This window comes from Thalassophryne amazonica, chromosome 15 (genome assembly GCF_902500255.1).
Source record: "Thalassophryne amazonica chromosome 15, fThaAma1.1, whole genome shotgun sequence".
Lineage (NCBI taxonomy): Eukaryota > Metazoa > Chordata > Actinopteri > Batrachoidiformes > Batrachoididae > Thalassophryne > Thalassophryne amazonica.
This window is the reverse complement of record NC_047117.1, coordinates 7,904,418-7,930,555: the sequence shown is the minus strand read 5'-3', so window position 1 is coordinate 7,930,555 and position 26,138 is coordinate 7,904,418. Positions and strand designations below refer to the sequence as shown.

At 39.7% G+C, this 26,138-nt stretch overlaps 1 protein-coding gene across 3 annotated transcripts; it reads left to right on the top strand.

Moving 5' to 3' along the window:
• The first annotated feature begins 1,402 nt into the window (after window positions 1-1,402).
• LOC117526520 (GTP-binding protein 1-like) lies at window positions 1,403-24,211 on the top strand. Of its 3 annotated transcripts, none has more exons than XM_034188581.1 (14): window positions 1,403-1,455; window positions 1,715-1,905; window positions 5,872-5,983; window positions 11,637-11,817; window positions 12,667-12,850; window positions 13,059-13,223; window positions 13,436-13,559; window positions 15,393-15,507; window positions 16,848-16,992; window positions 18,026-18,208; window positions 19,536-19,671; window positions 19,868-20,046; window positions 20,286-20,432; window positions 23,477-24,211. In XM_034188581.1, exons 2-14 carry the CDS (start codon window positions 1,717-1,719, stop codon window positions 23,591-23,593), a joined length of 1,977 nt encoding a protein of 658 aa, XP_034044472.1. In that variant the 5' UTR covers window positions 1,403-1,455; window positions 1,715-1,716; the 3' UTR covers window positions 23,594-24,211. The 3 variants fall into 3 exon arrangements, with proteins under 3 accessions (XP_034044472.1, XP_034044473.1, XP_034044471.1); XM_034188582.1 differs by having other exon boundaries at window positions 1,412-1,482; window positions 20,286-20,426; XM_034188580.1 differs by having other exon boundaries at window positions 1,425-1,499.
• The last annotated feature ends 1,927 nt before the right edge of the window (window positions 24,212-26,138 follow it).

Below are 26,138 nucleotides of genomic sequence, written 5' to 3'. Positions count from 1 at the left end.
TCATCTCTGCTCTCTTCCACAGCATGTCTTTTTCCTGATTCTCTCCCCTCAGCCCCAACCAGTCCCAGCAGAAGACTGCCCCTCCCTGAGCCTGGTTCTGCTGGAGGTTTCTTCCTGTTAAAAGGGAGTTTTTCCTTCCCACTGTCGCCAAGTGCTTGCTCACAGGGGGTCGTTTTGACCATTGGGGTTTTTCTGTAATTATTGTATGGCTTTTGCCTTACAATATAAAGCGCCTTGGGGCAACTGTTGTGATTTGGCACTATATAAATAAAATTTATTTGATTTGATTTGATTTGATTTTGATTAGGGGCCATTTCCTAAATTTTATCCTTTATTTTATCCTATTTTCTCCACAAAATACAATCGCAGAGAAACGATACTTCATAAACTTTTTTTTTAATTATTCATTTAGGGAATAACCCCCTTGTGTCTGATGATTTTCAAACGTTAATGCTGGATTTTACAATTAATTGAGTTTTACCTGCTCCGCTAATGCGTTGTAAAATTGAGTTTTAAAACTGATATTAGCAATCGTAAAATCCAGCATTAATGTCCGCAAATCATCAGACACAAGGGGGTTATTCCAATTCTCATCCAATCCCATTGTTTGCACTATTCGTCTGCAAGTAATTTGACCTGGATCCGTGTTTTCAGCGCTTCACCACTGAAGACTACATCTAAACCTGCATAATAATATAGTTCGATTAAAACTGTTACGCAGACCGTAGTTTTAGGGAAATATTGCTAGATTCCTGGTCCCGAGTCATCAAATAATCACTGCTGACTGTTTTGTAAATACTAGAAACTACATTTCACTTCTCAAATATCAGTGTGTTTGTCTGCTGTATGATATATTTAACTGAAACTGCTGATCCAAAGAACCAATGATTTATAAAGAAAAATCACGGAAATCATCAGGGGGGTGCCCAGACTTTTACATACATGTGTATCAACCCAAAATAATCTGACAAATTCACAACTACAAAAGACATTCAATAAATGCTCTGCTTGTAAACCATAAAAAGAATGATTCATGTCAATATATAAATTAAATCTAGTCTAAAATAACAATGGCTGGATAAAATCTACGTATTATTTAAAATTAAACTTTTAACTTTTATTTTTCTGCTTCTCGTTTTATTGTGAAAGAAATCAAGGAAATGTTCGACTGATTGAAAATTCCACAATAAATGCACAGAGTATGGAAAATCATTTTGTTTTGACGAGAGGTAGAATTTTTTTCTCCTCATGCGACAGTTCTACTCTTCCGTTTGTTGTACTTAAATAATAGTTTTTGTTTTCTTTTCATTCAACGTTTTTATTTCGCTTTGCATTGTTGTGCCTCAAACGTGGTGGGCGTGTTTTTGAGGACTGTAGCCAATCCTGTCTCTTTAATTGGGAGTGGGCGTGTCATTCATTCAACACACACAAGCGCTGTCCGACACGAATAAACAAGTGAAACTCAACTTTGCTTCTTAGAAAGTTAGTAACTTTTAGTGGTATGCGAACATTTTCATTAAAAATAATTAATGAGTCCGCCTATAAGTTGATGATATGACACTGTTATTGGTTAAACAATTTGTTTGCTGTGTTGTTGGATTCTGCTAGCTGTCTCACTTAACTTTTCGCTAATGCTAAATGTTTGCTAATAATGCCAAGCTAAAGGAGCAAACTTGAAGTTTATTTATGTGGGTGTGTTTTGTTTTTCCTATAGAAATGGCGTCATTAACGACAAAAGAACCGGGAATACGCTCGGGAGCAATAACAGTAACAGAGTCCGTCGTGCCCGCTTGTATGTTTGCGCCGGACCGGGGATGCGGCGACGACCCATCCGGCGAAGAGGACTCTGGAATCGGCGAGGGTGCAGGTGTGGAGTCCGCGGATCATATAGACCTGAGCAGTAAGGTGGGCCTGACTGTAAACTCAGCAACTTTAAGGTCGTAGTTTCAGTCAGCTGTCTGGTGTGATGCAGTACAAAACAAATCTGTGGAGAGGTGCTGGCTGTGCACAACACCAGAAAGTGACACGTAACTGACAACCAGCTGACAGAGTCACAGTCAGATTAAGCACATAGCCTGGGAACACAAATAGTGATTTCGCATACAGTTTAAAATTTAGTTTGCCAGCACCTGTCCACGTGATTAGGTCTTTCAACTTGGAAAGAAAAGTTATTGCATATGGTCTATACAAATGTCAGTTGCTCGCTTGTGAATAATTTTAAGGAAGCGGATATTCTTCAGTGACAGGACTTACTTTGGCTATTTGTCTGGAACACCCTGTGACTGGGTGATGCAGAGGGCGTCTGGGGTGGCGCAGGGGAGCCTGGGGGGGGGGAGTTCTGGTTAGGGGAAGTGACTAGAGGTGGGCGGATCGATCCTAATATCTATAATATCAATACCAACGCTGTAAAAAGCTTGTAAAAAGATCGATACTCAAGCTTTTTTCTCTCCCGCATGCACTGACTGCTGCACACGCAGATTCATCAGTCTACTCTCTGTCTGTAAGAGCAGCGCTGTGGTGTGTCACACATCATGAAGCAGCGCACCCTTCCCCCTCTGGCCTTTTGTTGTTTTTTGTTGTTGCCCATCACGTGGCTCAGCGGCGCCAGCCAACATGCAGGTATGCTCAGCCTGGCCCGCCCACTCAGTGCTCTCCTTGAGTTAGTCCTCTACCTCAGGAGATTTTGTTTTAAGTTATGTTGAGTGATATTTTTTTAAAGAAAAATGTTAATTGATAAAGTATTTTGTTGTCACGTACGATGTTTGGCGAAATTCTATCCTTGGTCTTTTGGATCCTTTGGATCTATGAAGCTTAAATATGAAAAAGTATTGGTATCGATATCGGCGATACTGGGCCTGTATTTACTTGGTATTGGATCAATACCAAAATTCCCGGTATCGCCCACCTCTAGAAGGGACAGTGACGAGTGGGGGTTTGGGGGCCGGGGGGAAAGGAGTGGGGTAGGGTTATAAATGGCAAAAAAACAAACAACAAACGTATCAGAAAAATATTAAAAACCCAGTGATCCACTAAAGTAGGTCAAGTGATGACATCATCGCGCTCGACCAATCACAGCGTGTTCCAGACGAATAGCCAGAGTAAGTCCTCTTCCGGTCACAGAAGAATATCCACTAACTAATTTGAACATTTCCATTACAACATCAGCATTAAATGAGAAAGAAAATCAGTGCACAAAATCATCTTATTTGTTTTGGTTGAACTTGTGTAACAAGCAGGTAGCATTCATGCCTCCACTAGAGAAGGTCCCTGATTCAAGGTCACTCGTGGCCCATTCTACATGTACAACTGGAGCTGCATCAGGACTTTCAGTGTCTGCCAGTACAATACAAATACCTTTTTCCCAGTCTTCAGTAGGGCTGTCACAATTATTACAATATTCGTCAGCCGCGATTATTTTCATATTCGCGATTATTTTTCATATTCGTGATTACCGTGAATTATTTATTTTATCCACAAAGCATAAAACGACTCAGAATCTAACGTCATTGTGCTGCAGCCTCGCTCACTGTTTCGCTCTCGTCTTAAGGCAGGACAATAACATGGATGGTGAGGAGCGATCCGTCCTGCCGTTTGGATAAGACAGCCGATTAAAACAGTGACTGTCTTCTTCAAGGCCGTCTAAAATGCAGAGTTTACCGATGGAGCTGTCGGTGTGTGTGTGTGTGTGTGCGTGTGCGTGTGCGTGCGGAGTCAACAGGCTGCAGACTGCGAGGGAGGGGGTGGGTGAGGGAGATTCCTGAATGCAGGCACGACATGTTATAGTCTGAGAACCATCAGGGCGCAGCGAGCGCGGAGCAGAGAGAGGATTTTAACCCGAGTGAACATGTTAAAAAAACAAAACCAAATTGTGGAGCTGCCTTTACTTCTCTCTGAACTTTCTCTAAAGGTGTGATTCTGCCGTTACCGTCCTGTTCACACCATGTGCGCGGCGTATACTGAATTTATGAGATCATGAGATGAAATAAACAGTCAAATATCTTTAAAAACATATTTAAAAATGAGAATATATGAATGAACTGAGCAAAAAAAAAAAAAAAAAAAAAAAAAACCCTGACGTGGAGAAGCTGTGGTGATGTTCAGATGCACAGATCACAAAAAGCAGGTGAGAACTCTGAACTTTAACAGCTGTTATTTTCCAAAGGTATTTATTTGTTCAAGCTTGAGCTTAATGTAGTGTTTAAGCACAAAACGTGACTGATGTGGAGAAACAGTTTCAGAAATGCAACAGAAACAACCACAAATCAGAAAAAATTGGGACTGTATGTAAAATGAAGATAAAAATAAAAATGTTGCACTATTCCAGTTTCTCCACTCACAGAAGCCAAATGTTCTTCCAGAGTTGTGTAATTATACTACAACATAGAATATAAAGAAGGGGGGAAAAAAGAAAAAAAAAATACACTATATTCGTCAATCGCAATTATTTGTCTGACAATTAATCGTCTCCAGAAATTCCTAATCATGGCAGCCCTAGTCTTCAGACAACTCATTTGTTAATAAATATGTAACCAATATTATTAAGCTGATATTCTGTTTGTACCTTCCCAAATGAAAATGTGCATAACCTGCAACGTAACGTAACCCGTGTGTGATAGAATTCAAATAATGTTCAATAGAATTCAAATAATGAATGTTTACAAGTGCAGTGACAAGAATATGGCCAATATTGGACTGATACCATTCTAAAAAGTCAGATTGGTGGTACATGCTCAGAAATGATGCACCTCTGAAACCAAATTTCACGTGTGCAGAATGTTTTTTTTTTTTCTTTTTCTTTTTTTTTCAAAATATAGGGCTGCCTGAACATCAGGGCTAGTTTGTGGTTGCCTATATTTGTGTTGGTGAAAACTGACATTGGATTTGCATTGCTTATATCATGTGCTGCTGTCAGTCTGCAAGCTGCACGTTCATGAGGCGTATACTATTAATGACCTGTGTGAATAAAATAGAATTCTTTAAAAACAAGGCTTTAATGTACTTTTTAAACTTGCACTATGGGTGTGCTGGCTGCAATGAAATTGTGAGACAGGTGTGCACTGTTCACTGTGTGAATTAGTGTGTAAGTGCGCTTTTAGAACATCCACAATACTCTAAGCGTTTGAGTATAAAACATAATGGACACCTCTGTGTACCACAAGCAAAAATAAATAGTGACTTTCAGCCTGTGATGATGTTCAAAAAAGCAACATGCAAAGAAAGAAGACAGTGAAGGAACAAAAAAAAAAAATTATCTTCATGGATTCATGTAGGGTGAGAAAACACCAAATGAGTTGTCAGTCAGCAATGAGACTTCATGTTTACATCTCTGCTTTGTATTTAGAATTATGATGCAATAATGTTGATGTTCTTTAACAACTGAATTTTGAGCCACAGGTTAGAAAACAACAGAGATTTTTGTCTTTTTTAGGGTTGGTTTTTTGTTCGAAGAAACAAACCTGATATAGTGCTAAGTTTAGGCTATTGGTACTGCAAAATTAATTTTGAATGTGTAATTTCTTTCCATGCTTTTTGTGTTAAGATGTGAGCAAGTCTTTTGTTGCACTCCCCTTTTGTGCTCGTTAATTTCTTGACGATGTGCACCAACAGATAAAATACAATTTCTGTCTTCAAACAAGCAATAGTAAAACACATGAAGGGTTTGAGATCAGAATATTTTTAATCATTGTGAAGAATAAGTGCACCAAAAACCCAGAGTGCAAGTGTACCCAAACAAAAGACGTCGGTTCTTTTTTGTTTTTGTTTTCAGGTTTTTCCACTTGAAGAGGACTGATGTTGGTTTATTTTAAAGGGACCAGTGTGAAAACTACTTTAAAATGTCTGTCTTGGCCTCCCCCTTCTCCTGCTTTTCAGATGGTTCTTGTGAGCCCGACAGGACAACAGTATGATTCATTATTAAGACATCTGAGAGACCGGATAGATGAAGGATGTGGAGAGACAATCTACGTGGTTGGAATGGGCTCCGGTAAGGCTAATTTCCAACTTTAATTGACCATTTATGGAGTCAGCATTAACGCTGTAATCAACATTGAGGGAGGCTTCCAAGCGGTTTGACAGGATGGTGACACCGCAGCCACCACCTACATCTGCTGAAGTGGGCATCCCAAGAAGGTCCAAGGTAGATGGTGTTAGCACCTCTTTAAGGACAGTTTGGCCATTTGAACAGATTTCTCAAGAGTTTTTCAAAGACTTCCAAATGTCCCACAATGACCAACAGTTGCACAGCTGATCGTCACGAAGTGGAATTTACTGTGAAAAAAGTGATTTACACCAAAATACAGGAATGTTAACGTTATGATGAATTTACCTTCAAATGAATGCAGACATCATCCAAAGTTAAGCACATATATGAATCAAACCTGCATAATAAAATACTGACTTGTTTTTTTTTTTTTTAATTCTTTTTTAAATAGTTTAACGTTTGCCCCTCAGTTAGAAACAAATATTCATTGGCTGAAAAATAAATAAATATTTTTTTCCATGGAAGGGCAGTACTTTCATCAGTGCAGTCTGTTACCCCCACGAGGGGCCAGTGTTGCATTCAACAACTGCAAAAGTTACACAGCTGTACCTGAGGAATGTCTAATAATGTTGACATTTAATTTTGCATATAATTTGACATTTGTAAATGTGAGGGGGATGAAACACATGATCTTTAAACTGTATGAGGTCAGATTCTGTTTACGTCTGTAACACTATCTTAGGATGTCTGATTTGATTTTTTTTAAATCATAATTCTCAAAATAAATACATCATTACCAAGTGTGAAAAACAAATCAGTGGATCAGTGAATTGAAAATAAGATGAGATACTCTCTAATAAATACATTTATCATGACAGCTACAGCACTTTAAACCTCAGTATAATTTAAAATTAATTATATAATAAACAGTATAATTCAAAATATACTAAATTCTGCCGGTAATCACAAGATTATCCACTGGAAAAACAAAACATTTCATGATCTGTAAATTGAAACTAATGTAAAGTACTGTCTAAAAATTTATTTATGATGACAACTGGGGAAATTTAAGTCTAAATATAATTGAAGTTAAGGGCGGATGACATAATTATTCACTAAAAAAAACAAACAAAAAAAGAATCCCATGGTCTGACATTTGTGGGTAAGCTGTGACAGAGTGTGAGAGCACTTCTGATTTCCTGAGGCTGTTTCTACATAATCTGTTTATTCCTTCATTTTTGATACCCACTTATTCCATTTAAAATCTGACGGGGGGGCTGGAGCCTATTCCAGCAGACGTTGGGTGAGAGGCAAGGTTCACCCTGGACAGGAAGCCAGTCTGTTGTTGGGCCTGTTTCTACATCAGATTATGCTTATTAACAGTGAAAATTATGTCAGATTTAAAACCAATATTTGAGTGTAAGTAGTTTGATCACACTAATTCACAAATTGTAACCAACAACTGTGCAGTTTTTAGTTATTATGGGACATATGGAAGACTGAAAAATACAATAAAGTCTGTTCACCAACCAGATGAACTTTCTTCACAGAGCTGCTGTTGCTGACCTTGGACAGATTTCTTGGCTTGTTGTGCTCCAAGTGGTGTCTGCTGCAGCACCATCCCACCCAGACGGTCGGCAGCCTTTCTCAGTAACTCTGAGATGTTTTTCCTTGAGTGAGATGTTACAGGTTAGCGTTGAAGAACAGCCATGTGTGCCACCAGAAATGTTCAGGGCTTTCTCAAGTCCTCAGTGTTGCTGCTTCAGCTTTGTAACCCCCTCAGTATGAAATACAGGGGGATGTAGCAATCAGCATGTCCACCTGTCCCTCTGTTTTTGCTTGTTTGTGTGATATCTCAAGAACCAGTTGACCAGTTTCATTCATATTTAGCATAAGGTGACCCTCCCACACTTTGTATTACTGATTTAAAACAAAGGGGAAAAAAAGGATATTAACAGAGTTTCACAGAATCTGAAAAGATACGGTGTAAAAAGAGGATAAACTGAATGTGATAAAGTGCAAGGTGACTGCAGCAGGATATAAAAAAAGTTAGACAATAAACTGGGTACAGCAGGAGACAATAAAACACACATTTAGTGGTAACACAGTTACAGAGGGTTTGAACTGAGTACAAGATTCATGATTTGGTGACTGGCTTAAAATTGGTGAAGTTTGCAGCAGATTTAGTGAGTTCCATGACTTCTTTCACAGAAAAAGTTGTTTGAGCAAAATATGTTGGGCAGCAAAGTATACCACAGTTGCAACATGAAGCTGCTCTGGCGGATCGCGTGCAGCTCTGCAGTATCTCAGTGTATTTGCAATGTATTATTAATGCATTTATGTATTCATTTAAAAACCAACTCCAAGCACATTCTGTACACCAGCAGTGCTTTGGCCTCTTTTCCTCTGTGAGATGTTCCTCTGAAGTTGATATCACCCTGGAAATAACACTGGTGACTTTGTTGCCTACTTGATGATCAGTTTTGCTTTGTGCACAAAAACCAACAGTAACTCTGGGGAGTAATTTACAAAATTGGATTGTGCCAGTGGCCAAAACTGCTGCAAAAGCACCAGCAGTAAGCATTGTTGCTGTGACAGGTTTCTGCCACCAGGAGGTGGTGTGGATTTGTCTGTAAATTGACCTGTAAGTGCGTATGCATTTAAAGGGGCCAGTGGAGCCATTGTGAGTGTTGAGTTTACACTGTGGTTTGTTAGGCTCAAGCAGCACCACCAGCGTGCAGCAGCAGGGCCATCGTGTCTGTCAGTTCTGGTCTGCTGTGTTCTCCAAAGCCAACTAACCCCATTTGTAAGCTGTTTACTATTCATTCAGAAACTGTCTGCTTCATACAGAAACACACAAGAGCTTTTTGTGGACAAGCAGGGTTATTATTAAAGCAGCATGTCTGACCCATGAGGCCTGCTTAGGATCAAAGTGCAAGAGTTAAAAAAGGGTGCTGTTTTCCCTGTTAGTGTTGAACAGTTTGCAGTATTACTGCCTGTCCTGCTCACTGTCTGACCTATTGACCCCCAGCAGTCTGGCCTTGTTGCCTTCTCAGTCATGTGGAACAGAAGAAGTTGTTTTCAAAAACATATTTGTTTTTTTTTTTTGTTTTGTTTTGTTTTTGAGAACTTATTCAGCTATAAGAGGTATTTTGATATCAGTTCATCATTCAATCAGTTTTAGAAAACCCTTCAAGTTTAATTACAAAATAAATGTTACACAGAGTTTTGGCCAGTGTTTATTTCTGGTTTTCCTTAAAGCTACTGTGTGTAGGATTTAGGAAAGTTTCTTAGCAGATGTGCATTTGTGTATAAATTACAGTAGTGTTCAGAATAATAGTAGTGCTATGTGACTAAAAAGATTAATCCAGGTTTTGAGTATATTTCTTATTGTTACATGGGAAACAAGGTACCAATAGATTCAGTAGATTCTCACAAATCCAACAAGACCAAGCATTCATGATATGCACACTCTTAAGTCTATGAAATTGGGCTATTAGTAAAAAAAAATTAGAAAAGGGGCTGTTCACAATAATAGTAGCATCTGCTGTTGATGCTACAAACTCAGAACTGTTATGTTCAAACTGTTTTTTTTAGCAATCCTGTGAATCACTAAACTAGTATTTAGTTGTATAACCACAGTTTTTCATGATTTCTTCACATCTGCGAAGCATTAATTTTGTTGGTTTGGAACCAAGGTTTTGCTGGTTTACTAGTGTGCTTGGAGTCATTATCTTGTGTATATAGGCCCAACACCATAGTAGGAGAAACATGCCCATATCATGATGCTTGCACCACCATGCTTCACTGTCTTCACTGTGAACTGTGGCTTGAATTCAGAGTTTGGGGGTCGTCTCACAAACTGTCTGCGGCCCTTGGACCCAAAAAGAACAATTTTACTCTCATCAGTCCACAAAATATTCCTCCATTTCTCTTTAGGCCAGTTGATGTGTTCTTTGGCAAATTGTAACCTCTCCTGCATATGTCTTTTATTTAACAGAGGGACTTTGCGGGGGATTCTTGCAAATAAATTAGCTTCACACAGGCGTCTTCTGTCACTTTTTTTTTTACTAATAGCCCAATTTCATAGCCTTAAGAGTGTGCATATCATGAATGCTTGGTCTTGTTGTTATGTGTGAGAATCTACTGAATCTCCTGGTACCTTGTTTCCCATGTAACAATAATAAATATACTCAAAACCTGGATTAATCTTTTTAGTCACATAGCACTACTATCTGAACACTACTGTATCATCAACATTGGCTCTGAGTTTTCATAAGCTTAGAATACGCCCTTCATATCTACATGGCAGCGTGCCCCGTCCTGGGGGCCGCCATGTTGATACAGGAACCCAAAAGGGACATACTTAATCTGCCTTTTGTATTTGCAGCATGACTAGAAGATTGTAGAAAAAAGAAGAGGAATCGGCAGTTGCTCCTCTATACACAGTCTGCTGGTTACTAGCACACGCTAACAAGGTTGACAACCCTCATTTTTGTGAAATTCAGTTTTATACCTGTTCTTTATTACAAGAGAAGTCCAGGCAGCATGAATCCTTGTCACCGAACAAACTAAAAATATGTGGGAAATGGATATGGATGGGTTGTCTGCCTGGGTGGTGTTGTAGATGCGGCAAAGCACGGCACCAGTGCACACTCCCAGACTTGACTTGACTAAGAAGCTACAATTTGAAGGGAAACAAAATTGTGACTTGCGACAGCAAAATGCAGTCTGCATCTTCACTACTAGATGACATTAAATTCTGCAGACTGTAGCTTTAAACTCTCAGTACTCAAAAGATTGAACAATGAAAATCCTGCATTCTGTGTGCGACAGTGCATGAGCATTTTCTTACCAAAACTATTATTTATTGAAAAGAATCTGCAAGATTATGAATGTAAATCATGTTGAACTCATATGTTTGAAGCAGTCATGCTGCCTATTGGTCAGCTGCTGGAAATCAGGAGGGAATGACAAAGATGAACCATGAATCCTTCAGCAGCTGTTTAAAATAGTATATAATTAGTTTTGCATCAGAGGCCTTCATACTGCTCAGTGCTTGGTCTTCTTCAGATATAAAGTCCACATCAAAGATATAAAGATGTCTGCATGACTTCTCCAGCCAGAAGTGGTGTGAGGATAACTGGTATCTGAAGTTTGGGAGATGATGAGATGATGTGGTGACACTGTGCAAGGTGACACCCTCTTTCTTCTCTAATCCATTTGTTCTTTATTGGAGAAATTCCATTCTGCCTCCAGTGTGTAATTCTTCACCAGTATACTGTTTTAATCTCCATAGTTCCCATCGTTTGCGTGTCATCCTCCCATCCTTCACCTTGTCTTCTTTCCTCTATACCTCCATCACACTTCATTAACTTTCTTCTATTCTCACTTTGCAGTTAATTTGAAATCGTTTTTGTCCTCTCGCCTCTGTTTGCACTTAAGATGCTCCTCACACACTCCTGATCTGACAGTTCCTCAGCTCTCTATACTTTCACCTACTTTGCCTTTCTTTTAGTTCTGTGAAAGTTCATTTTATAGCAAGGTTTGAATGTTAGTCAAGGTGGATGGCATGCTAGGAAAATACAGTAGATCCTGGATTCATTTGAGTAGCTGTTTCTCTTGCCCTGTCCCACATCGTCTTCTTTCATTTGAGATGGAGGCGACTACGGTCTCAATGAAAAGGACATGGAAGCGTCAGTCGCCACTGTGCAGTCGCTGTGTGAACAGCTTGAGGCCGACTTAATCCTGCTGAGGGAGAGAACGGACACTGCTGGAAAAATCCGGGACTATCTCGCCCGTCGGCATGTCGGTGAACAGGATTTCCTGGAGGTCAGGTAGGAATGAGGGAGAATGAGTTTTCCATTGAGGTTGTAGGCGGTACTTTGTCACAACCTTTCTCTTACAGTGCTGATGAGAAAGATGCACAGGAACAATGAGGAATATTATAGTGGCTCTTTGTAGGAAAATATTTCACATCAGAGTGGGTTGTTTAATGTTGCTTTTATTTTACTTGTCAAAGTTTGTGGAGTAGATGTCAGATTCTGACTCCTCTGATACCTTATATTGAAATCTGACTGTGCTGATGTGGACAGCAGTAACATACCTGTAACACTAAAAAAAAGACAATTCCTGTGCTGTTAAATCACTATAAAAATGACATTTACTCCAGAGAAGATTCTTTGTGTGAGGGAATACCAGAATAAAAGCTCTCTGGATGCACTGAAATTATTATTGAAATGCAAATGAATGGATAAATGGCTGTATTTTTTGTTGGCATATTAACAGAATGTTTTTACACTGGCGGGGGCTCTTGTTAGCCTTGCAGTTTGTCGTGCTTATAATACTGTTGGGGGAAAAAAAACTAAAGTCTTTTTTCAGTTAATCTGGTTCATCAAATTTAACAACCATCAAATGATGTCATCCTCTTGTGCTCTTTTAATTTGGCAAGTTATATAATTTGTTGCTTTTGAGTTATTGGTTACACAAGCTGGCTGGGAAGGACTCACTCACCTTGCTGTACAAGGAGTAAAGTAACCGTCCTTGTGTATACATGTTGTTATGCGAGTATCATTTATTGGCTTGCAGTTTAGCTATTTTCCTGTTTTGTGTGACTGTGTATTTGTATATTATCTCTCTGTTGATAGCTTTATTTGTGTCCACCTTCTCTTATTCCATCTCTTCAGAGTGGCAGTGGTTGGAAACGTGGATGCAGGAAAGAGTACCCTACTGGGGGTGTTGACTCACGGAGAATTGGACAATGGCAGAGGCTTTGCTCGCCAGAAGCTCTTCAGGCACAAACACGAAATGGAGAGTGGACGGACCAGCAGTGTGGGGAACGACATCCTGGGATTTGACCATGAGGGACAGGTGAGCTTCTAAAGCATCTGGTACTGTCACCATTTCAGCATCATTAAACTAACTCGTAGTACGGTGAGCATGTACCATGCAGTCAAACTGTGGTCCACGTGTGGGTTTCAAATGCTATACCCCTATTTTAAAACGTTTGCTTTACTTCTCTCTGTTTCACTTATCAGTTACTTAAAAAATAATTGATTCTGGGTCTTTGGTATTTCAGGTGGTGAACAAGCCAGATACCCATGGTGGTGGTCTGGACTGGACCAAGATCTGTGAGAAGTCCTCCAAGATCATCACCTTCATTGACCTTGCTGGCCATGAGAAGTATCTCAAAACAACAGTTTTTGGCATGACGGGACATTTACCAGACTTCTGCATGCTCATGGTGAGAAAGAGAGCAGAGGGAAGGATGAGCGGCAGTGTCACTTACGTGGCCATTTGTGTAACAAGTTTTCTATTCTATAAGTTTTTTTTCTATTCCTAATAAGATTAAACCAGTAGTTCCTACTGCAAAATAAGATATATTTCTGGTATGTCATATTTTCTTTAGATTTCTCTAAATTGTTGACTGTTCTGTTTTTCTGGTCTTGTTGTCAGGTTGGCAGTAATGCGGGCATCATTGGCATGACCAAAGAGCATCTCGGCCTGGCGCTGGCTCTAAATGTGCCCGTTTTTGTCGTGGTTACTAAGATAGACATGTGTCCAGCCAACATCCTCCAAGGTAAAAGCAGTGTTCTAGCCTTTTTCCCCGCCTTCCTATTTAGATTACTTGAGGTGGTGTAAAGCTGTAGAATGTAACAGACATTCACCCAGCATTTGAAAACTGTTTGATTGTAAAGATCTTTTTTATCCGGGTAGTAAGGATTCATTTTCTTTGAGTAGAATGTCATCTTCTGTATGCACTGTAGATTGGGCTCAAACATGCTAAGTTGCTGGTGTGGTTGTTAAGTAGAAAAATCTAGGAAGTGGAATCCCAAAGATTGGAAAGCCAAAACCTGAGATTCAGGTTGTGGGAGATAATGGACATTTCCTCAGAAACTGATGAGCAGGAAAGTTGGCTGAAGGTCTTGCAGACATTGGAATTTTAACATCATGTCAGAGTAAACATAACTCTCAGCAAGGACAAGGGAGCAGCTGAAGGGACTTATTTTACCACAATTAAAATCCAACAACATTACCAGACAGCTTTCTGACTACAGTGTAGCACCCTGACTTCCTGATGATGCCACACCGAAAATGGATTTAAATTTTAAAGTCCTTCACTGAAATTTTACAGTGGCCGAGCAGAGGTTTTGATCGACAGCTCAGTGGCCTGATCGGCTTTTCTATAAACACAGCAACAAACATAGTTTTCTTATTGAACAAGAAAAGGCAAAGATGAACGTGGACACTTTTTTATTTGCCATGTGTGGAAAACACTTCATATTTGTTTTTTGTTTTTTTTAATTTTATTTATATATTTAACAGACACTGTTAATTTTGCACCACAATGGCTATAACAATGGTGTCAAATGCCATTTATTTTTGCCATTATTTTAGTGTTGTGCTGTTTTTTGGTGGGGGTTTATTAGACATTGTTTATCCCGAGAATTGGTAAAGTTGATGCCAGTGTGTTTTCCTTATAGTTTAAAAGATTTTCTCTTTGTTGGTTGAAAAAATAATGTCATTTTAGTAGAAACTGCTCAACAACACCCATACGTAGGTCATAAAGGGCTGATGTTCTTCTCATAAAATCAACCAGGGCCTCAGAATAGAGCTGCTCAGGAAAGCATTCTGCACACTTGATTTTTGGAAGCGTTATCATTAAACAGATGGGTTTTGCATACAATTGAGTTTGCATAAGCAGTAAACAGCTGCAAGAGAAAATTAAAGCAGCAAATGGGAGCTCGTAAGTAAACAAGGAGATGTCAGGCTAAAATTTAATTACACTCCGATATAACGCAATGCTGAAAGACCCTCGGCCGTATGAGCATGTACCTTTTAATGGCGTCTGCAGGAGGGCGTCCGTGTGCGCATACATGAGCTTTTGAAAAGACCGGAAGTTACCTTTGACCGGGTGTGATGTGCATGCACGCTGATGTCCGCAAGATGTCTTGTAAATCACGTCAGGGGTATTATCAGGTTATTATCAGGTTAGAAGTGTTTATTTCTCACTCGCTTTTGATCAGACAGACGGATGGACGCAGAGGCTTTGCAGTACTCAATGGCAATATTTTGGCCTCTGGTAAAATTTGGAAAATGTAGAAATTCAAGTAGAGTTCAAAAGAAGTCTGCTGGGTTTTATTTGAGATGAAGTGAAGCTCAAACCACTTTGTTTGTTTCTTTATTTCATATCAGGTTTGGCTGAACTGCAGTTTGTGTTACAGGTGGACTGCGGGAGCTTTATGGCTCAGAAAATCTGTGTATTTCCTGTTGCTTGTTGGGAAGCGTTTACTCTCCAAATCCAATTTACTATGAAGCATTTCGATGCTGTATTGTGTGTTGTGGCTTTTAGACTATGTGACAGCCGCTGTTTTCATCATCACCGTGTGGATTTGTCTGTGTCTACCTGCAGAGACCTTAAAGTTATTACAGAGATTATTAAAGTCGCCAGGCTGCAGGAAAATCCCCTTATTGGTCCAGAACAAGGACGACGTCATTGTCACAGCCTCAAACTTCAGCTCTGAGAGGTAGGAGGAGTAAGGAAGAGGGGGATTCAGAGTAAACCAATAAATACAAATGGAAAGAAAAAGGGGTGATGGTGTTTGTGAAGATTATATGATGTGACGTCGATGAGACCAACTAGTTAAAAAATCTGTATTTTCATTTGGTGATTGATTGGCTTTACAGGTGGACTTTGCAGCATCACAGTAACTCCTGGGTCCATTTTTTGACAGTCTTGAACAAACTTGGTATAGACAGTAGTTATGGCCATCATCGGCACCAGCTTTGAAATCGGGCTCAAATTTTTAGGGTGTTCAAAAATTTCATCCTGATTCAACAAATCTGCATCATTATGCCGTCAATTGTGAGTGTTCATAGTCCTAACGGCTTCAGTCACGTTAAAGCATCTTTAAATGGGGTAGTCCTAGTGAGTACAGTTTAATACATGTTTGATTGTGTTCCATCAGGATAAAGATTTGAAGCAAAACCAGCATTTGTTGCGGTTCTGGCTGAGAACGCGGCCAGGCACAGCTCTACTTTTGTTTTCGAGCAGGTTGCTAGGTTTGCACTTTATAAGCCAGCCAGTTGCCAGAAACACCACTTCATAAGCCAGCTTGACAGGAGGCATGTTGGAGTCAGCCATTTCAGCCCGTCCTTATGTAAAGTAACATCACAGGCTGTGGTGTGCATATGTGCTACACTCAGTCTCTGTCTATCGTTAAACTTGCCTCTGTGCATTTAAAATAGTGTAGAATAGAGAATAAAATAGAAGTTTATTGTCATATACAGAGGAAAAAACAGTTTAACTGTATCATGAAATTGTTACTTGCACATCTCCCACGAATAACAAAAATGTAGAAAAAGAATAAAAAGAATAAGCGCAATAAAAGTACCTTAGTAATAGTAGTTATTATCATTGTTGTCATGTTAATATCAATAATGATGCAGCAGTGTAGAATAAAGTGTCTGAGTGCATTTACACTGATGAGGAAGTGCACAAAGATTCATGTGCTTCAGTCCACATGTAACAGGGTGAGAGAGGGTTGGGTGGGAGAGTTGTTCTCAAGCCTGATTGCTTGTGGGTAAAAACAGTCCAATAGTCTCGTTGTGCAGGACTTCCCACTGCTTTAACGCTTGCCTGAGTGGTATTGGTATGAAGAGATCGTGCTGCAGATGCGCATTATCCTTGATGAGGTTTTGTGTCCTTCATATGACTCTTAAATTTTTCTTCAGTGGGAGGAAGGCTACTTTATTGTTATTGTGTCCCAACATTAAAAAAAAAAAAACTTATGAATGATTTCTGTCCGTTGATTGAAGCACCTTTGATCCAACTGACCCCACCCACCACCAATCCCTCTTTCTACAGGATGTGCCCAATATTCCAGATCTCAAATGTGACGGGAGAGAACATGGACCTGCTGAAGATGTTCCTGAACCTTCTGTGTTCTAGGACCACCTTTAGCATTGACGAGCCTGCAGAGTTCCAAATAGATGATACGTACTCCGTACCGGTATGACGAACACTCAGTTGTTTGATTTTCAGCTTTATTTATTCAGTGAGTCTGTTCTTGCGTAAGACGTAGACAGCGAGCGTGTATTGGTTGGATGTTGGTTAGTGTCACTGGTCTTGTAATAAAAAAAATGTTAAAATCAAGCGAAAGAAGGTGGTTAAAAGTGATTTTCTTCTGAAGTCTGGATTTTTTTTTTTTAATTTTCATTCTAGGATAATTCATGTTTTCATATGCAGTGTCACTGCTTCACCTGCAGACAAGAACACAGAGATTCTGCACACTTTAGAAACATATACAGTTACTTTTCTTTTTCCTTCCATGGTAACTGAGTGAAAGGAGCCTTTTTTTTTTTTTTTTTTTTTTGGCAGGGTCAGGTTAGTGTGATGGAACAAATGTAGGTCCTGGATGGCAACCACCCAGGCAGACAACCAGTCCATTCAAGTGTGAAATATTGGGGTTGTCTTACCTTTCCCAGGTTTTGGAGTCCTCAACACTGAGGCACCAGCGTGCTGGCTCGTGCCCAGAGACATTGTCAGAATGTTGTTGCTGACATTTCATCACAGTAGAAGTGGTGCGCCTCATCCAAGTCTCCCCATTTGTTATTCCGGTGGTACCCAAAAAATCCTCTGAAGGTCACCAGTTAGCATTCACATTTAAAAACCTTCCACTAATATGAGAAGCATCATGGTTCTAAAGACTTACACCGTCATTCCCTGCAAAGATGTCGACATCACCAAACACTTTGAAGATTATAGTTGACATTGTCAGGAAAATATCTTAGCCTGAGAAGACTCTGTGACATAAGAGAAGGGAGGGGGAGAATTTTATGAATGTTCACAGATAAAGTATGAAAAACTACATTCACAGCACTATAACATTCATAAACTTATAAAATACTCCAAGAACTAACATTTATAAAGAAATATTATCTGAAACTTTCATTTAAAAAAAACAGTGGCCAGTGACTTTTTTTTTTTTTTTTTTTTTAGCCAGAAACCTCTTCTGGGCTTAATTTAGATTTTTCTCTTCTCAGGGTGTGGGCACAGTTGTTTCAGGAACAACGTTATGTGGGCTAATACGGCTAAACGACACACTGCTCTTAGGTCCAGACCCACTAGGTACTTTCATCCCCATCGCGGTAAAATCCATCCACCGCAAGAGGATGCCAGTCAGAGAGGTCCGCGGCGGACAGACGGCCTCCTTTGCCCTCAAAAAGGTTTGTGGTGGAGCAGTCGAACATATTTAAAACTGCTTTGATGTACAATGCTTTTATAAAAATAAATAAATAAATGCTCCCCCTGTTGTTTTATGACATTGGATTAAAAAAAAAAAAGATGATTTGGCTCCATAAGGATTGTGGAGGTAAAAGACTGAAGAATGGCAGATTCTGGCTTTAATTGTCTTCTCTTTAACAAGATCAGTATGAAGCTGTGATTGGTTTTAATCATTAATCACACTGTCTCCAGTCACAAATACTGAAGCTTCTCACTCTTTCAGTCATTACAGGTATCTTGGTATCTCCAGTGCTTTGTAGATGCTTTTTGTATCCGTCACCTGACTTGTTTTCAGCCAACTGGCTGCAAAAATGTTGAATAGTTTCGCATGAATGTGCTGAGTTCACATCAAATCAGTGTGTTTTGTGTTCTTTTATCATTTCAGTTCTGTTTTCACTTTATCGTCCCTTTAAACCTCACGGCCCAACTGTGGGTTTGAAAGACACATTTACTTAAAGAAAAAAAACTGCCCAAATTAAACCATTTACTATAACCAGAAACTGTAATAACAAATGAACATGCTTTCAATTTTCTTAAGGTCCTTGAACTAACCATGTGCACAGAATGCTTCTGACAGGAAGAATAAACATGGTTCATCAATTCTTTTTTTAATTTTGACCAAATTCTTTTCATCATCTGCTCAACTTTGAAGCATTGACTGATTCGATTAATAGCCGCGTGAAGCAAATTCAGCTAATCCTCAACTAAATTTTAGGCTGAACTAAAGAGGAGGGAAGTGAGACATGTCGAGACAGAAAAGGAAAAGAAAGCATGATTAATGTAAACTTTTTTAATGGCAGTGGGACAAATAATGTGTATACTGTATATGGATCCAGTGTTTTTATTTTAGCAAAGTAATTTTTAAAAGAAATTAATGTTTTTTTTATGATTCATTAACATTATAACTGTTATATTCCATGTAAGATATCTGATTTCTGCTGATGTCTGTCCTCAGTTTTGCTGTATCCATGGAAGTGCAGGACTTGCAGGTGCAATGAAAATTGAGTCTATAGTAATTTAAAATGTAACAGGAGCAAAAAGAAAAAAAAAACAGTGGTTCAGAGATTTAAAGAGTTTTTAAAGAGTATTTTTGTGTTAAAAACTGTTTGTCATAATAAAATGTAAAACTTCATCTTTTTCAGCACTGCAGTAAACTTGACTTTGAACAGTCATTAAAACTAATTTCAAAGTGAGACAGCAGGTCAAGTTTTATTTTCAGATATGATTTGACTGCAGCACTCCCTCAGTTTCTTTCTTTACTTCTCTCAGATCAAACGTTCGTCGATAAGGAAAGGCATGGTGATGGTCTCGCCGAAATTAATGCCACAGGCGTCGTGGGAGTTTGAGGCAGAGATTTTGGTGCTTCACCACCCCACCACAATATCACCCAGATACCAGGCCATGGGTTAGTCAAACTTAACATCTACATTTTTGACTTGTTTCACTGTTTCACATTTCTGCAGCCTTCTCACATAAACCTTCAGCATATATTTAAATTCTCTGAATTTGTGATGTTTTGCCACCGTTGATGTTTGTGCATTTGCTCCAAGTCGGTGATGCGTGATCTGTAATTCTGCTTGTGTTCACGGCTCGTTCTCTAGTGCACTGTGGCAGCATCAGGCAAACGGCCACAATACTGGCCATGAACAAAGACTGCCTGCGGACCGGCGACAAGGCTGCGGTCCACTTCCGCTTCATTAAGACGCCGGAGTACCTGCACTGTGACCAGAAGCTGGTGTTCAGGGAAGGACGCACCAAAGCTGTCGGCACAATCACAAAGGTACGGCTTTATTTTTATATCGCTGTTGGCGTATTAATTATCCATCCATTCATCCATTTTCTTCCGCTTTATCCGGAGTCGGGTCGTGGGGGCAGCAGCTCAAATAATAGTCTTTCTCCATTTTAGGGTTGAGGTAAAACATGGTGACGTTTTACTGTACTTATTCTTCTGCTAATTTATCTGATGAGGGATAAAAATATTGCTGAATATTAATTGCTACCGCCGGCATGCTTTTTCAGCTTCTTCAGTCAGTGAGCAGCCCGGCAGTGAAGGCCCAGCAGTCTAAGATGCAATCCAGCAGAAAGTCGCCAAAGGAAACCACCACAGTCAGTGAAGATGTTGAGTCAGCGGCAGAACCAGATGGTGCCAACACAGCTCAGGTACCAGTCGGTAACTCCAAACACCCACTTAAAGATCGTAAACACGCTCAGTGTCGTTGTCACGCACCCAACATGCACTGGGAGAGCAGTTAAAGGGTCAGTCCCTAGTTTTCCAAGTGCAGGACTAAAGTCTCATATCCAACTTTGTAGCTTAAAATTTAAGATATAAAATTGGATAGGAGACTCCCCTGTGAGGTATGATTTAAGGCTTAAATCATTACTGCAGCTTTAAAACAGTGCAGCCACAGTGTCAGAGCAAAAAAAAAAAAGTAATTTCCTACAGAGTCATGTATCCAGCAATGATGATATTATTATTATTGTGTGCAAAGAGTAATTCATAAATTCTGTGCACTTTATAATAATAATAATAATAATTTTATTTACTAAACATTCAGGAAAAATACACTACAAAGTAATGTCCATAGTTAGAAAGATTAGCTTTACATATACATAACAAGAAAATAATTTAAAATAAATTGAAGACGTGCACAATTTTTTATCAGTAGAATACAGATATGTTTTAAGATTGTCTTTTTAAATATTTCTGTTGAAATGTGCCCGTAACATTCACAAGCTTGATCGTTACGCCTTGTTGTGTCAGGCTTATTTTACCTAAAAAGTTAAACTTCAGAATCACAATTTTTCAGTATTTGTTCAAATTCCAAAGACAGCACACCTAGTTCTAAAAAAAAAAAAAATTCATTCTTGTAATAAATATACTCATACTCGTAAATCATTGTATCAGTTGTACAGGTTTGATGATTGTTTTGTTCATTTATAATGAAGACCTAATTTACACCTTCTTTTTTTCCCTTAATTAATCATAAGGCGTGTATTTGCTTTCAAAAACGTAGGAAATTGCTGTGTCGTCTTTTGCGTCTACTGTTGTCTGCTCGCCTTCAAATGATAACTAAGTGGGATGGTCAAAGTGCTAATTATGAGCTGCTGTCTTCATCCTTCAGCTCTGTAAGCACACTGGTTATAGCAAACGTATATCACACAGCCAAGAATCTCTACAGGGAATCTTGTGCTGTAAAATGAGAGCGAACTACAGGTGGTCGTCCATGAATAAGTGTTGCCACTGTGTTGAACAAGAACTTTGAGTTCTGCTTGTTTTTGTTGATGAAATCAGAGTAATAGGGCCGCTTTGTAGCCAGTAATGCATGCTTATAGTCTAAGATAGCATCATGCCACGCAACGTGGAAAACGTAATAAGTGAGTGATCAGAGACCACTGATTAAGAGGCATGATGTCAATATTCGTGACAGCAATACCACGTGCAAGAACCAAATCCAGGGTATTTCCACTAATGTGCTTCGAATCCCGAATGCATTGCCAAAATCCTAATGCATCCACAATTTCCATAAATGGTTTGCAGAGGGGATCATACGGCTTATTTATATGAACGTTAAAGTCACCAATGATCAGAATGCACTAGTTGACAAGTTAGAGATGAACACATCAAATTCATCTAAAAATTCAGAATATGGGCCAGGAGGCCTATATACAGTGACAAAGTAATATGGCTGATTTTATTCTTCTGACCTTGGCAATGCGTAATATCCTGAGCAGAACGGCGAATCAGATGCTCAAACAAGTTATATTTGTGACCCCCAACAGCTAATAAGCTAAGATTTATAAATAAGAGCAAAGCCCCCGCCTTGCTTCACATCACGAGGGACGTGACTAAATGTATATGCTGGTGGGCAGGCCTCATTTAAGGGGAGGACAGCTGTAGGTTTAAGCCAGGTTTCACATAGCCCAATCATATCTAAGTGATGATCAATAATTAGATCATTGATCAACAGTGATTTTGAGGACAGTGATCTTATGTTAATGAGACCCAGACTAAGGACCTCAGTGGGGTTGACAGTTGAACTGTTTGGATTTAGGGGTGGTTCCAGAGTAGCATATATAAGATGCCTAGAAGTAGGTTTAGGTTTGAGACATTCCACACGAGTTGTAGGTAGCAGACATGAAATCTTTGCTATTGCTGGAACAACCACTGGGCCATCCTCAATTTCACTATCATCCAACGTAGTAACAGGTATTACGTTTGCAAAGCATATCCCTCTATGATTTTTATGGACACGTGTACGGAAGCAGCTTTACCCACAGTGCATGCTGCACAGTGATGTGTTTGTCTGAATGTCCCAACTGAACACATTCAAAGTTCTTTTGTATGGTAACGTTACAAGAGTCTAAGCACCTTAACTTCTTTATATTTGTTTTATAATTTAATCTGAACTAAACCTGTTTTTTCCTCCCCCTAAGTAATAGGTAAATGGACTGCATTTATATAGCACTTTTCAGTCTGCATCAGATGCTCAAAGCACTTTACAATTTACACATTTACCCATTCACACAGTGATGTCAGGGTGCTGCCATGCAAGGCGCTCACTCCACACCATGGAGTGCTGCATGCTGCATTTTGCATAATTACATAATTACATTAAAAAGATTCATAGTGAGTGTTGTGGACCTCAAGGGCTTTTTTTTTTTTACTCTAACCCCAATATGTCATATCCCATAGACATGTCTGCCAGTGGTGGACTGCCACCTGTTGGATGACTGTTGGATGCTGGATTGATGATGGATTAGGAGCAGACGTGGTCGTCAGGAAGACGGACAGTTTTTCCACAAAAAATGCTGTTAATCATAGAAGTAAAATGTTATTTTGTGATTGCTTCACAGCAGTAATTTTTTAAAAACTCTTGACGTGCTCGTAGCTCCACACAAACCTTGCAGGAAGGATTTTTTTTTATTATTATTAATTCAGATAGAGACTTGGTTTCTGATTAACAGTGTTTATCTTCTAAAACTCCACACAACCCTGCAGAAGAGATTTTGTATGATTACAGCCGGAGCAGACAGTTCTTCTTTCTCTCCCTTTTTGAAGTTCCCCCTTGATGGAGCTTCAGTGTCCTGGTTTAACCCTTCCTGTCCCTCATTTAAACACAAAATCTCCTCGTCTAATTGTTTGGTGCCGTCTCTTTTTTTCTTTTTCTCATCTGATTGCGACTGTTTTGTGTTTGTTTCTGCACTTGCAGCTCAGAACACGCAGTGGAGGAGGACGCCGTCGAGGAAGTCAAAGACAACGAGGGAGACGCCTGAACCCCGCCTCCTTCACCACAGCCATGCCTGCAGGCGCAGCAGGCATAGCCTAAAAACACTGTGGCCCTCTGGTGGCTGTTTCAGGAACAGCAGTTCAGTTTAACGCTGTGAGTTGAGTTTTTGCTGATTTAAACTGTTGCAGTTCATAGTTTCCAACGTTCTTTGGGGTGCAAACATTGTTCGTCACTGCTGTCAGAAGCACCCGTCGCTTTCCTCAGCAAAACTTTCTTCACAGTTCAGTTTCCTCAGATTTACGTCTTTTTAGCACGTCCTCTGCTGTTCCATTGTTGTTTCAGAAAAGGAGCCGTAATAAGACTTTTCTTATTAGATACTTTGAAATATCAACATTTGGATTTGGTACCAGTTTTTAACAGTTTCTTCCAGGGCATAAAACCAGAAATTATAATTGTCCTCAACTATCTGGATGACTGAGAGTCTTTTGGTGCTCTGACATGAGCATGCCTGTGACTTACGCAATAGCACGAACATCGTCATGACGATCCCACCTGCTGTGTTCATAGCTGGATGCTGTTCTTTCTTCTGCTGGCTGCCATGTGCTCTGCGCTGGACGCTGCGTATATAAAATAATTATTTTGTGGTGGATTAATAATTTATTTCTGCAAATTGGCCATTGAAAATGGCTCTATTTGCATCCTGAATCACAGAGGAGGCTGCAGCTAGAGCCGTGCGCGCCTAACAAGCTGCAGGAAGCATTTTGAGCCATCTAAAAAGGTAATTAGTTATCATGTTTACATTGTCATGGCTTGGTAAAACAGTTGTGTGTTCTTTCCTTCTTGTGTGCAGCTGTTAAAGTATGTTTATAACAGATTTAACTTGTTGTTGTAATCGTTCAGATGAGCTGCTGCGATGCGATCCGCTGATGTCACCACTCGCTCTGTTCACTTCTTCTTTACTCCAGTTGATGAGCTGCACATCGTGTTGGCGATTAGATCGTGCCACATAGCACGACATTTGTGCGTGAAAGATTTTTTTTTTAACATTTCAAAATTCTTTGTGTGCAACAGCGCGCACCAGCGCCCCTTTCGCATCCTGTCTGCACCCATTAAAGACGAGTTTACTCTCCAGCACGACACTGTTTGTGCTAGTGCGTGAGTCAAAGGCATGCTCGTGTCAGTGCACCTTTTGACACTATTAAAGTTCCCTTTGCTGATGTTGCAGAAATTTCTTGGTTCATTGGTTTGAGTTAATCATGAAGATCAATCAAGAGAAGAAGAAGCTGAAATATGAAGGTGAATATTTGCTGAAGGTGAATATTTCAGCTTATATCAGGCCTGAGCTCAGGAATTTGATTGACCCCTAATGGAATGTGGTCGAAAGTCGGATAATTTTTCAGTTTGTGAGGTAACAAAACTTTAACTACATCTTTATGTTGCCTCATTTACCTTCTTTACCACAGAACACTATGGTCCAGAAGTTTCCACTAATTAAGTGTTCTTGGGCTAAACGTGATTATCATCATGTGCCAAATATGGATCTAAGGAACTAAGTTGTGTTGAAAATTTCACCACCAGTGTTGGATGTCTGTATGAATTTTGTTTGCCTCCACAAACATCATTGATTCTTTTTTGACTGCTGGAGTCAAACAGCCCAATGACTATGTGACAGGAAGTGACCGATGTGTTTGTGACCGTCTTAAACGCCACGAAGCACCGCATGGACATCAAGTCAGCAGCGCATCTTAAAAAAGAAATCTAGAGAACACATCTGACTGAACGCAACATGTTTTTGCCACAGATGAGTTTCACCGTTGATTCCGGAGTTTAAAGTTCCCCTTTCCCGTTGGGATTGTAGTTCTTTTTGGAAGAATGAATGCTTAAGGTTTTACCGATAATGCACTTGTTGTTTGTGCAGAACAGTGAAGAATGAAAAGATGCCACTTTGTGATGTAAATAAAAGATGTTATATAAGAAAAGTTCTTTCTTTCCATTTGGTATTTTGGTGTTGGTGCTGTTAACCAGATGATGGTGGTGTGCAGTGTGCACGGCCGCTCCACTTGTATGTGGCACAGACTGCAAGAAACACTAAGCAGCAAATTAAAGCGGAGCTGCTTCAGTGAATGTTTGGTCCTGTGCTACAGCTGATTTGGAGAAATCTTTTTCACCATTTCCTGGTTCAGCAGTTACGAGCACTTTTGCATGAAGAAGCCCAACAATGTTTACCCGAAACCTCAGCCAGTGGTTGCAAGAAGTGTTAAAAAGTCTGAATTATAATTTCCCTGCGAGGAGCACCGACCTCTGGTTCAGTGGACTTGTGTTTCATTCAGTAGAAACAGTAAACTCAGGATTAAGAAACTTTAACCCAAGCAAGAAATCTAACTTCTGGCAGCATTTTCTGTCTTTTTTTTTTTTTTTCTTTCGCACCCCCCCCCAAAGTCAGAAATTCAGTTTAAGCAACAAAGCAAACCTGGTGGCTGTCGTTTTTTTTTTTTTGTATTTGGAATATTTCTGAAGTACATCAAACACAGCAGCAGTAACTTAGCAGACAGAGACACGTTGTGAGACAGATATAAGCTGGTGTTTCGCTCACACGGCGGATTGCAGCAGCTGCAGGTGGAGGACACTGCGCCCACTGCTGGGG